This window comes from Manihot esculenta, chromosome 5 (assembly GCF_001659605.2).
Source record: "Manihot esculenta cultivar AM560-2 chromosome 5, M.esculenta_v8, whole genome shotgun sequence".
Lineage (NCBI taxonomy): Eukaryota > Viridiplantae > Streptophyta > Magnoliopsida > Malpighiales > Euphorbiaceae > Manihot > Manihot esculenta.
Window position 1 is genome coordinate 5,706,764 of NC_035165.2, and position 15,925 is coordinate 5,722,688.

The window sequence follows — 15,925 nt, forward strand, 5'->3', positions numbered from 1 at the left end:
ATTAAAATAATATTTTAGAAATTATAATCTGTGATTCACCCTATTTTGTATAAAAATTATAATGTTATTTAATACCACTTTCGAATAATTAAAATTTATTATAAAATATTTTAAAACTTATAAGTATAAAGATGAATTTGGGCAAAGAGTAGAGGAAGCCAAACACGTAAAAGGGTGTAAGTTGACAGATGGGCATACTCGCAGAGAATAAAAATTTGAAGCTTCTTCTAGATGCCGACTCCAACTTTATCATTTAAATCTATCCATCCTTAACTTCTAGAAGATTAGGCACATGGTTGATGATGGTTCCCAATCTCTCTCTTTTTGCCTTCCTTTTCTAGTCTATAAAATTATTCATTTTCTTGATGCCGACCCAACAAGAAATTTCTCTTCACAAATTCAAACCCTTTATTTATTTATTATATATAAAGATCTTGGCCATGCCCATGTAACGAAAATCTTCTCTGAAACTATCAAACTCATGGAAACCTTCTTCTGGTCTTTCTATTCCAAACAAATGGACACCAAGAAAGTTGTTGATTTATCTTCTTGCTTGCTCCTCGAAGACTCTGGCGATTCTGAGGTTGATTTTGATCCTAATTTACCCTTTAATAAAGATCTTGCTGCTGCTGATGATGATGCACAATCTTGCAGCTGCGATGTGTCGGATAATTTTTATTCTTGTGTTACTGATCTCAATGCCTGTAGTGAAGTTGAACAAGCATCTGTTCATCATGTTGTTGATGATTTTAAGGAGGAGGAAGAGAAAGAGGAAGATCAACAGCTTCATGGTTATCAAGAATGGGCTAATGGGCATCTTGGATTACCAGAGAATCAGAAATCATGTGTTTCTGTAGAGTCGACCAATGAACCGATGAATGAGACGGAGAAGAACAGGCTCTTCTGGGAGACTTGCTTGGCATCCTGAACTCTGGCTTTTTTTTATTTTTATTTTTTTTTTGTGTTTCTCATTCGTTTTGCCTCAGTATTTTTCTCCATATATTTTTTCTGGGTTTTCTTCTTATTACCGTAACTTCCCTGGATTAAGAAAGAGGGGATCAATAGGTTAACTGTAGTTCAAATCCTTGAAGATAAACAATTGTACAGATGATTGATATTGCTGCTTAATGCTTCTTTTCTTTTTTGTAATTTGTGGAAGTGAGCAGACAATCTTCAAAGCATACAGATGTTAGTTTCATTCTATTCTAGGGTTGGGTTCTTCGTGTAATTTTTTCTCTGGTTCTCGGCTCCGGCTGTCGGATCTTGAATGCTTGCATGCAAAAAGCCATTCTTCAGAAAGGAATTGGAGGATAAGGAAAGAATATCCGGGAAGAATGGTAACGAAAGTACAACTTTTGTTCTCAAAAGCGACGGCAGCAGCTGCCACCAAAGCATCAAAGGTAACTGGAAATGATTTAAAATTAACTTAGTGCTCCAACGATCACTTCAAATTGTGCAGAATATTTTGTTGATTTTTCTGGTCCTCAGCTAGAACACAAGACAAACTTGATGAAATCAGATTCCACTGTCCTAATAGCAATCTATGTGGTTGATGGTATATGCTTGAATAAACTTGAGATGAAAAGAATGAATATTTTCAATCTGTTCTCGTGCAAATAAACAAATGTTATAAATAAATTAGTGGTTTAATTCATACATGCAGAGCCTTTTCTGTTTGATTCTCTAATTAACGACCCATTTAAGCAATAAAGCAAAAGCGAATACCTGAAATCCATCCCTTGCTTGCTTTAATTGCCAATCTCATGAAACCATAAAATTGAAGTAAAAGGGAAGCCTTAAAGATTACAACAAATCATATCACAACAGTGTCCAGAGAAGTGCAACAGAGATTTACTATATTTATAAACTACGTTAAATAAGTTGGAAACTCCCTCGTAAACAAAATTTATATTTCTCAGCACTTTCTCATACACAGTGCACATCCAATTGAATAATTTCATTATGAATTAACGACATCCAGAGAAAGATCAATGAAGCTAAGTGGACTTCAGCATCAGACTTAAAGAAAATCTACAGATGCAGACATGGAATTAGACATGGGCACATGAATCATTCAAGTCTAAGAATGTCAAGGTAGGCCATAGCTAGATGTAGAATTTCATCTTAAATGAAACATGGACCATGCTATATTTTTGAAATCAAACATAGTAATGTGAATGACTTCATCGTAAAGTTGAACGAATCTAGGTAGGAATTCAACATCATAGACATCTGCATATCCATTTGATACGGACATGGAATTAGACTCAGGCACATGAATCATTCCAGCCTAAGAATGTTAAGGTTAGAATAGATTTCCACGCTACTGAAACACAGAGAAGCAAGTATTCAGCTCTGTGCTGAAACTCACAAAACAAGCACCAGTTCAGCCCAAAGCTGAACCATGAATCTCTTACAATTAACACCACTAGAAGTCTAGAATACTCCGAACCTCAGTTCAAGCAAATCCCACACAGTCAATGCAGTGTCAATGTACAGAAGCAACTGTGACTGTGGTGACCAAACCAAACTCTGGAAACGAATTACTTTCCTAAGCACGATGAGCATAAAAACTAGATGATTGACTGTGTAGGCAAGACAGATTTGGGTAATTTGTCAACCACCTCCATATCGTCAGAGTTTTCACATCCTTGTGATGGATTACTTCTATCAATTTCTTGTCCTAGAGATATGATACTTGCCCTGGAGTCTTCATCTCTTGTAGCTGAACTTGAATTTTCATTTTTGCTATCTGTAAATGAAATGGCAGCTTCCGCTTTCAACCCTGAGTAAGCTCTGGGACTTGCAAATTCTCTAGGTGAATCACTTGGTGATTGCTGAAGAAACATATTGCTGGTACTTTTGTTCTCATTCAACTGCCTCAAGAAGCAATCTTCTATCTCACACAAGGACTCAACTTCACCATCATCATCATCTTCAGTGTGAGGGCTGTAATGGGCCTGATCTTCATCATAATCTGATGGTGACTGTCTCAGTTCACAGCTGGTATCCATCTCTTGCTGACTGTCAAAATCCTCATCAGTTTGTTGACCAGATGAATGAGATGACATGGGTGAATATCCTCCAGTTCCATTCTCTTCACGTTCTCTTAGTACTTTCGTGATTAGAGTCTTGAGCAAGTTCATTACTTGTACGGCATGCATCAGTGCCGTCAACGGATCAGACATCTAATCAAGGAAGATAAGGAAAAAACTCAGATTTATTCTATAAAAATTAGAAATGGACGTGCATAATTCTGCTTTTAAAAACAAAATTAGCTACCTCAAGTAATTTTTTTTTCTACCAAGTTAGAAATTTACTGATATGTGCTAACCAAATAATGATCGGGTACCTGAGTCATGTTTGGAGCAAAAACCATTGCAATATTTCTGGCATTCATTTTATTTGAATCTTCTTCCTGTACAACATCAGCCATGAGGTCAATGGCCCAATTGAGCAAAGCATATTCTGTTGGCTTTAATTGCTTCACAAGCTCAACACATTCTTCTTCCGTGTTGCATTGGAGAACTTGTTCAGGGGAAAGCCCATCCAGCACCCCAGAAGGAAGCTCTCTAAACCAGGCTTTTATGAGGCCCGCCAAGCAATGTACATCAATATCTTCAGGCACAATGCCCCTGTTCAACTGGTCCCTCACGTGCTCCTCTTGGCCATTCTCTGGGTTTATGCGAAAAATCCCTTCTGCCTAAAAACCAACCAAAGTGAGTGTAAGACTATTCAATCAAGTACAGTAACACTAGTGGTCTGAATAGAAGCTGAACAATCAATTCAATACCTTTAGACCTCCCTGTGAGTATAGCCGCTCCTGCATTAGTAAGATAATTGTTGGGACACTGTTCCCTTTTGAATCAAAAGAACATTGCATTGATTCTGCTGAGACTCCAAACACACTTGCACTGCAAGGTTTTATTCATGACATTACAAAATAATGAGAAAGCATAAATTAGTTAAAAACTAATCCAAATGATGAGTGAAATAGAGAAGAATACAGTTCTCATTCTTTCCTTTTTTCTTTTCCGTAGAAGGGCAGGTGTAAATTTTTCCTATAACGGTCCCCATTTTATGCATGATGATTTTGAACTGATGAAAGACATGCTAACTAACTAACGGGAATCCAATGATAATCAACACCATTGAGCAAAATTCAGTGAAAAACAAAAGGAATTTTAAACTTGAAGTTAGCAAAAGAAGGATCCAGTTGAGAGGGTTCCATATTCAGGAGAATTGAAAAATGACTGTTGAGCAAACTAATGCGACTTACTGGTGTTTTTGCCCTCTTATCCTGAGTAACCAGAAGAGGGTTGACCATCTATATAACCCCAACAGCAATTCACCTAAGCTAAAAGAGAAACATTTCCAAAATGCATTTCAAATCTCGGCTCATTTTCAAATCTCTCTCCCTCCAACATCATCCAAACAGGGCCTAAAATAAACACAACTTGCTCTCTGCTACCTCTTAGATCTAATCTCCCACCAAATCAAGTACACTCAAATAGTTCTAAGCAAAACCCACTTCGAGTCTCATGAATTTAAGACTCCACCCCCCACCCAAACAAAAAAACTCCAATTTACAAATAAGAATAGAGATCGAATGGGAATAAAAATGTAATGAAGATATGAACATTACCTAGCACTTGGGACTCGACACGGGATCTCGACTTCGAACTCCACAGGTAAACCCAGAAACCCATTGAAGCGATCGAACGTCACATGAGTAATGTGCTTAACATTTGTAGGCCATCCAATCTCCATATGATGAACGGTAGGAATCACATCTTCTCTCTCCTCAAAACGGCAAGAAACTAACGATTTCCTTATAGCTGCCAAGAGAATCTCCACCATTGACAACTGATTTTGCTCTTCTTCACTCCCTCTGGAACGCTTTGCCCCCCTAACCCCACCAGCACAACCACCTCCCTTGGTCATCATGACAAGGCCTGTCATAATTGTCTCAAACAAAGCAGCTTCTCGGACCAAATGGGTATGCACTGAGTGCGAGTATCCGGTGTGGCTATGGCGCAGTGAAGTGAAGAGAGGATTGCATCGAAGGGAAGAGAGGTTTTTCAAGTTTTGAAGTTGGTGCTCAAACGGCCACTCCTTTCAAATTTTTAAAGAACTCTTCACTTTATCTGTGTTATTTGACATTTTTGTCCTTCGATTTTTCTAGTTTTACAGACAATGCCATTGTAGTTGCATTAATTGTCTATTAAATTTTTATTAACCAGAAATAACGAAGCACAACCACTTTCATTAATTTTTATTTATTAAGAATAATGGAAAACTAAATTATTAAAATAATAATTTTATATGTTTTTATATTGCTCTATTTTAAGTTATTTTTTGAATTAATATATAATAAAAATATATTAAGGATTTAATAAATAAAAATGAATTATTTAAATTTATTTTTTTCATTATATATTCGAGATAATCATTTAACATAACAAAACTATGGCATTCAATGTTGTCGTTTTTGGTAGAGAAATTTCTTGTGAATGGCATTGCAGTACTAATTAATGGTGGTAGCCCATCACATTATATTCCATCTTTTGATGATTGAGTTTAATTTCTTGAAACCTGTTAAAATATTGATTAAATAATCTCATTAAAATATTTAAATAAATATTACCACTACTAATTTATTATTTAAATTAATGATATTTTATACATTAATATTAGTATTAATTCATAAAAAGATCGTAAATCACAAATTGATTTTCGATTATTATAGAATCAAACGCTCAACTTTTAATTCGAGTTATAGTAGATCTCAATTATCAGAATTTATTATTATTTGGTAGTCTTATTTTTTATTGTAAATCTCTTATCTTATAGATGATTTTTATTTTTATTAATTTTATTCGTAGATCTGCTAATGGTATAACTCATATACTTGCTCGACCTAATTATGATATTTCAGATCTAGTTGTGGAAAAGTTTAAAGTCTTTTTCACATATCTTGATTATATTTCTGAGTTGATCGTTCTTCAAATTTAATGAAATTTATGTTTTATTAAAAAAATACTAATATTAATGTATAATTGTGTTCTGAAATATAAAATATAAGGTTTTCGGTGGTAGTGTGAACTTGACCGGAGAAAAAGATTTTTCTCCAGACTTTTCTCTATTTTTTATCCCTTTCTCTTTAATGATATCTAATTGTCTCTTTATAATAATGGCGCACATCCGAACATGGCTGTGAAGTGAGTGGCTCTGCCCTCCTTATCTTTTATCACGTCACCGGACTAAACTTCTTAAAAATTAATTTGTGCGCATATCTAATCTGGCCCGCTATATGTTATCGAACTGGAGTGTTCTGTGTGAGCTAGTTTGCTTATGAGAAAAGTCCGGTGGACTTTAAGATTGAATTTTTTCTAAGACCTACTTTTACCTTAAAGAATAAAAATTCCTAAGGTTATCATATAATATATATAATTATTTATAAATTAATTTTAGTATGTTAGTTTGCATATATATAAAAGTTCCTTTGATATTTAATTAACTTATATAGTTTAATCTTAAAATCAAATTAATATTAATATTTTCCCAAACCAATAAAAAATTATTTTATTAATAATAGGAATTTAGAGTTACTTTTTAAAGGAAAACATCATCATTGCGTTTCGGATATCAAAAAACATAATATAATTTTTCAAAGAATTATCAACAACTTATTAATAATAATTACTCTTTAAAATAAATTAAAATTGAGAATTGAAAAAAATATTAAAATATTTTTAAATTTTAATTTCATTGATATTTAATTCTTTCATCCATTTATACTTCAGCATCAAATTTTAAATAAATAATAATTTAATTATTAAATTTCACTATTATTAAATTATTTATTAAATTTTTTTAATCTAATTTTTTAGCAAGCATTCATTTTTAACAAGCGCAGAGATAAAATTAACCGAAACAACAAAAACTGGGAGAAGAGAGGAGGAAGAGACGGAGACGAGAGAGGATAAAACAACAGTAGAAGCTGGTAGAATAAATGATGAGCAATCAGAAGCGATAAGATTCACTAGATGGGCAATAGTGTCATTTCTCAACTTGGGCTAGAGAAAAAAAGATTAAAAAAAAAAAAGGCAATTCGAATTTGCGAAGAAGAGAAGGGACCGTTGGGTTTGGGAAAAAAATCTTTGGAATTGTCAGGACAACTTTGATATTTCCAACAATAAATTCTATCCAAGTAATATTTTTTGGTATTTAGGTCGCGTGATTGAAGGCAAAGAGAAACGGGTCATCTTTTCCAGGGTTTTTGAGTTTTGCCCAAAACTCAAGGCCCAAGGACATCAAGCGTCCTTTTCTATCACCTGGTCACGTGACTTTCTATAAATTCTTCTCAACTATTATAATAAATCAATAATACCTAAAATAAAATATAGAAAAAATTATTTTTTAGTACTTAAAATTTTAAAATTTAACGTAATTAATATTTTTGTCTCTCTATTTTGACAATCCAACATTAATTTCCTCACTTTCTCTCCTGTCCAAATTCATAGTCCTTCCATCTAAAATAATCGTTCCATCTAAAATAGTCGTTTGGGACACGTGAATGACAAAATTGACATTCACTAAAAGTCCAGCTATTTTAAAATCACGAAACCCAAACCCAATGCCTCTTCACTGTAAATTCTTATTCTTTCATCTTCGTTCTTCTTCATTATAACCCTACCTTTTCTGCAACTTCTTCTTCTTCTTCTTCACCACAATTCCTACCTTTTCTGCAACTTTTAAATAATGCTTCAGACAGAAAAAAGATGAAAAAGAAAAAAAAATCAATAATATAAAAAAAAATAGAGAAAATATAAGAGAGAAAAAAGACGAAAAAGAGAAGAAAAAAAATCAACAATGTCAAAAGGAAATAGAGAAAATATGAGGGAGAAGAAAGATGAAAAAGAGAGAGAAGAAAAAAGAGGAGAATTAACAATGGATAAAAGAAAAAAAAAAGGAGAATATATGAAAAAAAAGAAAAATAGAGATTTCACGTTGAGAGGAGGGTATTTTTAGAAAAAATTATCACCTCTTACCTTTGAATATTTGACCAAACGGCTTAAATGGACAGAAAAGACTATAACTTTAGAAGGAAGAAAAAGTGAAAGACTTAAGTGTTGGGTCGCCAAAATAGAGAGATAAAAGTGTTAATTACGTTAAATTTTAGAGACTAAAAAATAATTTTTCCTAAAATATATTATTACATACAATTTTTTGTGGGTACGTTTAAGATTATATGGTTTTAATTTTTTTTTTTTTTAAATTCCAGGACTGGCGATGGACAAAGGGCAAAGTGTGAGGAGGAAGACTGAATCCGTCTTAACAATGACGGGCCACATTTATTAAAATTTTGTATGCATTCTTAAAAGACTAAAATAGAAAAAAATAAAAAAGGAAATTTCACGTGCGGAGACACACCCAGCACGAGACAAGAGACAGAGGGAGATAACAGGGTCCCATCTTCTGCATGGGCCCCTACCTATCACTAGCCGGTAAGCATAGTATCTTCTCTCTCTCTCTCTCTCCCATCAAAGAACGAAAAAGGCACTATTTGAATTTCGAATGCCACTCATTCGATCGTTGCCCCTCTTCTGTCCTTTTCTTTTTATTTATTTAGTGTTTTATTCCCCTGATGCGGTTGCTTTCGTTGAAATTTAACCGCAGCTTGGTTATTTTTTTTTCATTATGGAATGATTATCGGTAGAAGTATTGATAGGTTACCAACCCCAAAAAAAGAAAATATATATTCTGACATTTTAGTATCAAAGATTTTGTTGTGTTGATGCAACAGGGGTCAATTTCGAACCTGATGGAATTTGAATCAATTTGTCAAATTTAATCACTAATTTTGATTCAATTAAATTCAAGATTCAAAGGGTGGAAGCCACACTATCTTCCCCGATTCTGGGCCCAAATCTGCCGTCACCAGCTCTATCCATGGATGACTATTTCTTCTTTGTCGGATCTATTATATAAAAAATAAAAAATACTTTTTTTTTTCTCATGCATCAATTTTCCTTTACTGTTAATGCTATTATAATTAAAAATAGTGTAAGTAAGGCTGTGCATAATTCTGTTACGCAGATATAATATTCTTTTATTATAATAAGAGAGGTATGCGGCAACAATTGTATTAATGCATGATGTGGATTTTTAATTTATTAAATATGAAATTAATTTTATAATTATATATGTTGCATTTTAAAATTTTTTTGCTTACAATATTTTGAAAAATTAAGGATTTAATTGTGATAATTTTTTATATTTATTCTCAAATTTCACATATTTTATTTTAATAGATTTCTCATCAAATAAATATTATTACAAATATAATAACTAAATTTTATTTGATATATTTATATTACTAAAATAATAATAATATCAATTCGCATATTTAGGGGTGATCATTCGGTTAGTTCGGTTTAAAATCAAACTGAACTAAATAAACAGAAAATCAAAATTTTAGTGTTTATGAAAATTGAATCGAACCGATTTTGGCCAGAAATCGAATCGAATTGAATCGATCTGATTCAGTTCGATTTGATCGATTTTGATTTTTAATAATTTTTTTATTTTTTACACTTTATTTTTAGTATTTTAAAATTTAATTAAAATATTTTAATTTTAATATAATTTAATTTCTCTATATTATTAAAAAAATATATTATTATTATTAATCGGTTCGATTCGATTTTTTCAATTTTTTTCTGATTAAAATCGAACCGAACCGAAATAATTGAAATTTTTGAAATTAAAAATCAAACCGAACTGAAATATATAAAAAATCAAATTAAATTTTCAATTCAATTCGATTCGATTAATTTTTTCAGTTTCAACCAAATATTGCGCACCACGCATATTTACATTCTTTATTGTAATAAAATTTTACAATCAGCTACAATTATGTAATATAAATATTAATTTGCATATTGGAGAAAAATGTTTCATTGTGGAGCCCACTTTAAGCTTGGGAAGGATTCCACGTGTTTGCAAATGAAATTTGAAATTGAATATGTTATAAACTATTAGGTAATTGGATTAGCTATGTTAAATCAAATAGGAAATAAATTTAAAAATTATTTAGATAAGTGTAGATCGGATATTACATTTATTATTATTTTTTTTTTAAATACAAATATAGAGAATACGGTTACAAGGAGGAGTAATATAACGTCTAACATTTGACACTCTATTGGGCAGGATCTATTAAGAAGACCACCGAGCAAAAAACAAAGAAAGTCTCAAAATCCATTCTTCTAGCAAATCGTGAGACTTACTCCTCTAGATTTTGTTTGGGAGGATAATTTTTAAACTAATGAAAAGTTATTCAAAATTTAAAAATCTTGAATTTATTTTTGAAAGAGTGAAGGTAAAAACTTCTAAAAATCTTCAATTTTAATCCATCAAATTGATGGGTTGAAGATATTTTCTCTTATAAATTTTTAAATACTTTAAAAAATTTTATTTTCTTTTCAAATAATGAAAAATTATTAAGACTTAAAAAACTATAAAAGCTTTACCTATAAAACTATATCTCAAAAAACTTTAATTCACTCTAATTCTTCACAAACAAAATGTTAATCTCAATAAAATAATCAGACTAGGCCTACTCCTTAAGGTCTGTCCCTTTATTTTCTCATGGTTTTCCCTGCCCGATCTCTCTTTCCTTGCTTGGGTGTGGGTGTGGGTAGGGGTGAACACTATTCAGTTCAAACCGAAAAAATCGACCGAACCGAATTAATTTTAAAATTTTGTTTGGTATTTTATTCAATTCGGTTTGATTCAGTTTTTAATTTTAAAAATTTCAGTTATTTAGGTTCGGTTCGGTTTTGATCAGAAAAAAAATTAAAAAAATCAAACCAAACCGATTAGTGATAATAATATGTTATTTTCAATAATATAGAGAAATTAAATTATATTAAGATTAAAATATTTTAATTAAATTTTAAAATATTAAAAATAAAGTGTAAAAAATAAAAAATTTATTAAAAATCAAAACAGATCAAACCGAACCGAACCGAATCAGACCGGTTCGGTTTCTGATCAAAATCGATTCGGTTCGATTTTTATAAATACTAAAATTTTATTTTTCGATTAATTTAGTTTAATTTGATTCGATTTTGAACCAAACCGACCGAATGCTCACCCCTGGGTGTGGGTTGTTATCTCAATCACTGGGTGGGTTGTAATATATCCATTTGTTTTTTGGTTTACTTTTTAAGAAATCTCAGCTGACATTGAGAAAGTTTGTTGTAGAGTTGTAGTTTTTTTTGTTAATTTTTTGCAAGTGAAAAACTTGCAACACTTTTTATTTTTTAGTAGTTGGCTATGATTTAGCATTTGGGTGTTGTTACTTCTCCGGAGCGCCATCCTTTGTGTATTGCTCTAATCCCTCGTGGGCTACGCCTTCACGTCGACCATGTCTTCACTTCATCTTGTGCTCGACTTCTAAATATGGTGCTGAAGGGTGTTGTTTTTGGGTTCCTTTGATTTATATGTGTGTGTGTTTTTTTTCCCTTTTTTATGTCTTGCAACTCGTGTGGGGTTTTCGAAAGAGGAACCAATTAGCTTGCTGTCAATCGCTAGACAATGTTGGACTTTATTCTAATGGGTGCTGGATCTTTACGCTATGGACATGTATTCTCTTTCAATCTAATGAACTTTCTAGCTTTGATAATTAAAAGAAGAATATAAGGAAAGAAAGAAAAAAAAAAACAGTTCTCATAATAACATATACACTCATGCGCAAGTTTGAACGTTTGATAAATTGAGGTGAAGTTGATCAGCACAATAACCCACCATAATCGTTGATCTAAAATTAACTTTTGATTGTTGATTTGTTAATTGTTTTTAATATTGAAGGAAAATACAAGTAAACTGATAAACTCTGAGTAAACTGATCAGCACAATAACCCACCATGAGAAAAATATTCATCCTATACTATATGAAGAAATTATAAAAATGAAGGTGATTGTCTTCTCATTTGGATTAATCAAGTTTCTATAATGATAATATATAAAATATATGCACCTTCTAATTAAAACACGTGTGTGTATATGGCCTTGTTAGGCTTAATTCAACGGTCTCATAACAATATCAAATGAATTATTACAGGTTATATAGAAAGTAAATATGTTAATATAGGAATTATATAATTATAGACTTTATTTTTTTTTATTTAGATACAGTCTCTCATGTATAAATAGATTGTAATCTCTATTGTGAAATATATCAAAATATTATATTTTTACATGGTATCAGAGCCATTCTCGTAGAGATTTAATTTTTTTTCTCTCTTGTCAAGTTTTAAAATTTTTGGAGACTTAGGCCTCCTGTTCTTTTGTGTTATCCATCTGAGTAATATTTGTCTCTCATCGTCCACCTAGAGAGGACGCCGAAATTGCCTTGCAACTCGCTTGTCAGATTTGTGGTTCGTTTGCCGTGTGTATGTTGGGTTAAGGCGTTTAGTTGCCTTGCAACCCGCTTATCATATCTGTGGTTCGTTTGCCGTTTGAGTGTTGTTATCTTCCTTTAATTCGTTTGAAGGTAAAGGAGTATAGAGTGCTGGTTGAAATGGTTTTTGACAGTAAGACCCATATTATTAAAATTATCCCAATGTTTTCAGTAGCCGCTGAGACAGGTAAAACGTGTCTTCTTTCCACTTCATATAAATGGGTCATTAATTCTGGTGCTACATATCACATGACGGGTGATAGGCGGTTGTCGAAGCCGTCAAAAATAAACCTATTATCAATCAACAAATAAATTTGTAGATAGTGGCAATAGGGTCGAACCACAGGGAATTGACACTAAAGATCTTCCTAATAATAACCAAGATAAGTAAATAACAAATAATTAAAAGAGGGGGGTTTGAGTTGATGAATTAAAACTAAATAGCAAAAGAAAGCAATAATTTAAAGATGAGTAAATCAATAAGAGAAAAGCTTCTAGTTGAAGTATGGATCTTATTTCAGATTGTTTAGAATTGATCATTGATTCTTTAATATTCCTATTTATCTCAATAAATTAGTTTAGGATGTGGAAGACGCTTCTCACAATCCAAATTCCTCCTTAGTTCTAGTTTGATTAGGAAACGTTCGCTACTCAAACACTAATCAACAAGTTGCCAAGGAACGTCCTTGGGGCATTATAGCATCGAACAACTGTTGATTGCATTAAGACTTAGAGAAACCCAATTCTATCCTTGCCAACCGCGTGGTCAAGTTTAGATTATGCAATTTGATTACATGTGTATTTGAATAACCTAAGCAATTACGGACCTAAATCATTCAAACAATATTACTTAAGCAATTTAAAAGCAATGGGCCCTTATTGATTCTAAAAGCAAAGTAATAATTATGGAAAGCTCAAATTGCATAAATATTGAGAATAAATAGAAGCTTAACAATGGAGATTTAAATCTCCCAATTCATACAAAATCTGAAATTCACCAACTTCAACTAGAAAAGAAGGGGTTTAGCCACTCATGGTGGACTAAATACACAAAAAGATGAAAAGAAAAGAAAAAGGAAGATGCTGGAGAGTTTCTGGCGAGTTGAGTTGCTGATCAGAAGATGATTTTCTGGTTTGGAAGTCCTCCTTTTATAGCTGAAGAATTCTCTCATCTAGGGTTTTGAAATCCCTTTTTGATTTGGTGTTGGACTCCTCTTTTGATGTTGAATTTAATTGCAATTGGATTTCCTTGGATGAGAAGCTCTTTCGTGGCTCTTGGATTTGTGTTGGAAGTGATTGGATTGGATTTGGACTTCTGAAAATTCGAATTTCTGTTTGCTGCCAATTTTCCCGCTCTGCTGCAATTTTCTGCTGTCAAAGTGATTTGCCCGGTGCTTTGACCAGTTTCTTCAAGTGATTGGGCAAATCACTGACCAAATCGCTTCTCTGTGAGTCAGTCCTCTGTGTCTCTGCGAGTGATTTGACCAGTGATCTTCGAGTTTCTTGGGCAAATCACTGCCCATATCACTGCTATCTGTTGCCTCCGGATTTCTGCCTTAGCTTGATCAGAGCAGTGATTGGAGCAGATTTTTGGGCAAATCACTGGGCAGATCACCTTTTTGTAAATTTTCTGCACTTTTTCTCCAATTTTCCAATTTCTTCCTTTTCTGTAAAAACAAGATAAAAACCATAAATTAAACTAAAAAATGTGTAAATAAGCAATAATAATTATGATAAAAATGTGGCTAAATTATGCTTGATCAAATACCCCCACACCTAGCTTCTTGCTTGTCCTCAAGCAACAAATAACTTAGCCAATCAAGCCCCCTTTTTCCTTAGAGCCTAAGTTCCACTTAATCAGCCCCCCTAGACTCCTAAATTGAAGTATCACAGTATAGAGTACATGCACTAAGGTCATCCTCTCCTTTCCTTGTTTCCTTTCACCTACCATGGTCAAGAGAAAGGTTTTTGGTTCAATCATGCTTATTCCTTTATGTTAGTTTTAATGCAACCCCTAGGAGTGATTTGCCCATTTTCTTCTCTCTTTCTTTTTATTTTTATTTTTATTTTTAGCAGCACTTATTCTTATCCTTGCCTGAAAAAGTCACTAACCTTTTTACGCGATTGTGTACATGGGTGATACACCCCCGGTTACTCAGTTAGTCATTTGTTCAAGTGGCTACTAGCTCTGTTCATAGTCTAGACCATCGAAACGTATTTGCTTGAAAAAGTCATTGACCTTTTTACGCGATTGTGTACATGGGTGATACACCCCCGGTTACTCAGTCAGTAACTTCTCCAAGTTGTTTTAAGGCACAGTTCATAGTTTTAGACCATTGGAACAAGTTTATGATTTGTGCTTTGTGCTGGTTTTTTATGATAGTTTGGGCAAATCAACTCATAGGGAGTTACACTAGCTTTGTGTTTGCATGCATTTGTATTTTTATTTCTCTTGACCTTAGCACATTTAAGGATTCAATTCAAGAGAAAAACTTCCTAAGTGAAGGTAACATACTGTGAATGATTCAATTTAGGCTTAAAGGGGTGGCAAATCAATGGGGTCATGAGATAAGGGTACTCTTTCAACCTTGTTATCTATGTTGAGTAGAGCAATTAGCTACAAAATTCTGTGTGTGTGTGCAAAAAGTGTGTGCAATAAGGGGTAAAAATAATGCAAAAAGAAACAAAAAGAAATCAAAAAAATGGAAAGATGGTGTGATCAGTGAATAAAGACTCTCTAGTACCCCCACACCTATCCCACATATTGTCCTCAATGTGTGAATAAACATATAGAAAAATGAAGGAGAAAAGGGAAAGATATTTCCTGGCCTGGGGGTGATTTGACCAGTGACTTGGGCAAGTACTGGGCAAATCACTGGGCAAATAGCTATCTGTCACGGTGCTGGGGCAGAAAATGGTGAACCAGCAGCTGCAACATGCTTTCCATGTGCTGCATCCTATCTTGAGCCTCCACCGAATGGTCTTGAGGTGCCTTTTATGTCCTCCAAGGTCCACCCAATTGCTTTCTTGTGCTTCCTCAACACATCAAGGAGCTTTTCCTCTTCTTCTTGGCTGAGCTGGTTGGAAATAATTACTGGAAGTGTATTTCCAGCTCCCAAGTAGGCATATTTGAGGTGGCTAGGCAAGGGTTTCAGATCTGGTGCATTCTCTGTCTGCTGGTTTTTTGTCTGCTTACTGTCTGATTTGAGCTGTGATTTGAGCAGATTTTCTGGTATTCTGGGCAAATCACTGGGCAAATCACTCACTTCCAGCAAGTTACAGCAGTCTGCTGTTTTCTTTGTTTCAGTGATGTTGCTGTCCACTTCTTCTCTCCTGCAAAGACCTTCATAGAGTAAGTTTTCTTGATCAAAATCAAAAATTTCTTGACTTAAATCATCAATTATATCAAGGCCATAAACAGGAGAAACATCATTGGGGAATTTCATGGCATCA

At 33.2% G+C, this 15,925-nt stretch overlaps 2 protein-coding genes across 2 annotated transcripts; one reads left to right on the forward strand and one right to left on the reverse strand.

The window, feature by feature from the left end:
- Positions 1-517: 517 nt before the first annotated feature.
- LOC110614798 lies at positions 518-928 on the forward strand. Its single transcript, XM_021756462.1, has one exon. The coding sequence runs from the start codon at positions 518-520 to the stop codon at positions 926-928; it is 411 nt and encodes a 136-aa protein (XP_021612154.1).
- A 951-nt stretch (positions 929-1,879) lies between these two features.
- LOC110615606 (rho GTPase-activating protein 2) lies at positions 1,880-5,111 on the reverse strand. Its single transcript, XM_021757575.2, has 4 exons — positions 4,646-5,111; positions 3,794-3,914; positions 3,353-3,703; positions 1,880-3,188 (listed from the first exon to the last, which is right to left on the reverse strand). Exons 1-4 carry the CDS (start codon positions 4,960-4,962, stop codon positions 2,574-2,576), a joined length of 1,404 nt encoding a protein of 467 aa, XP_021613267.1. The 5' UTR covers positions 4,963-5,111; the 3' UTR covers positions 1,880-2,573.
- Positions 5,112-15,925: the final 10,814 nt, after the last annotated feature.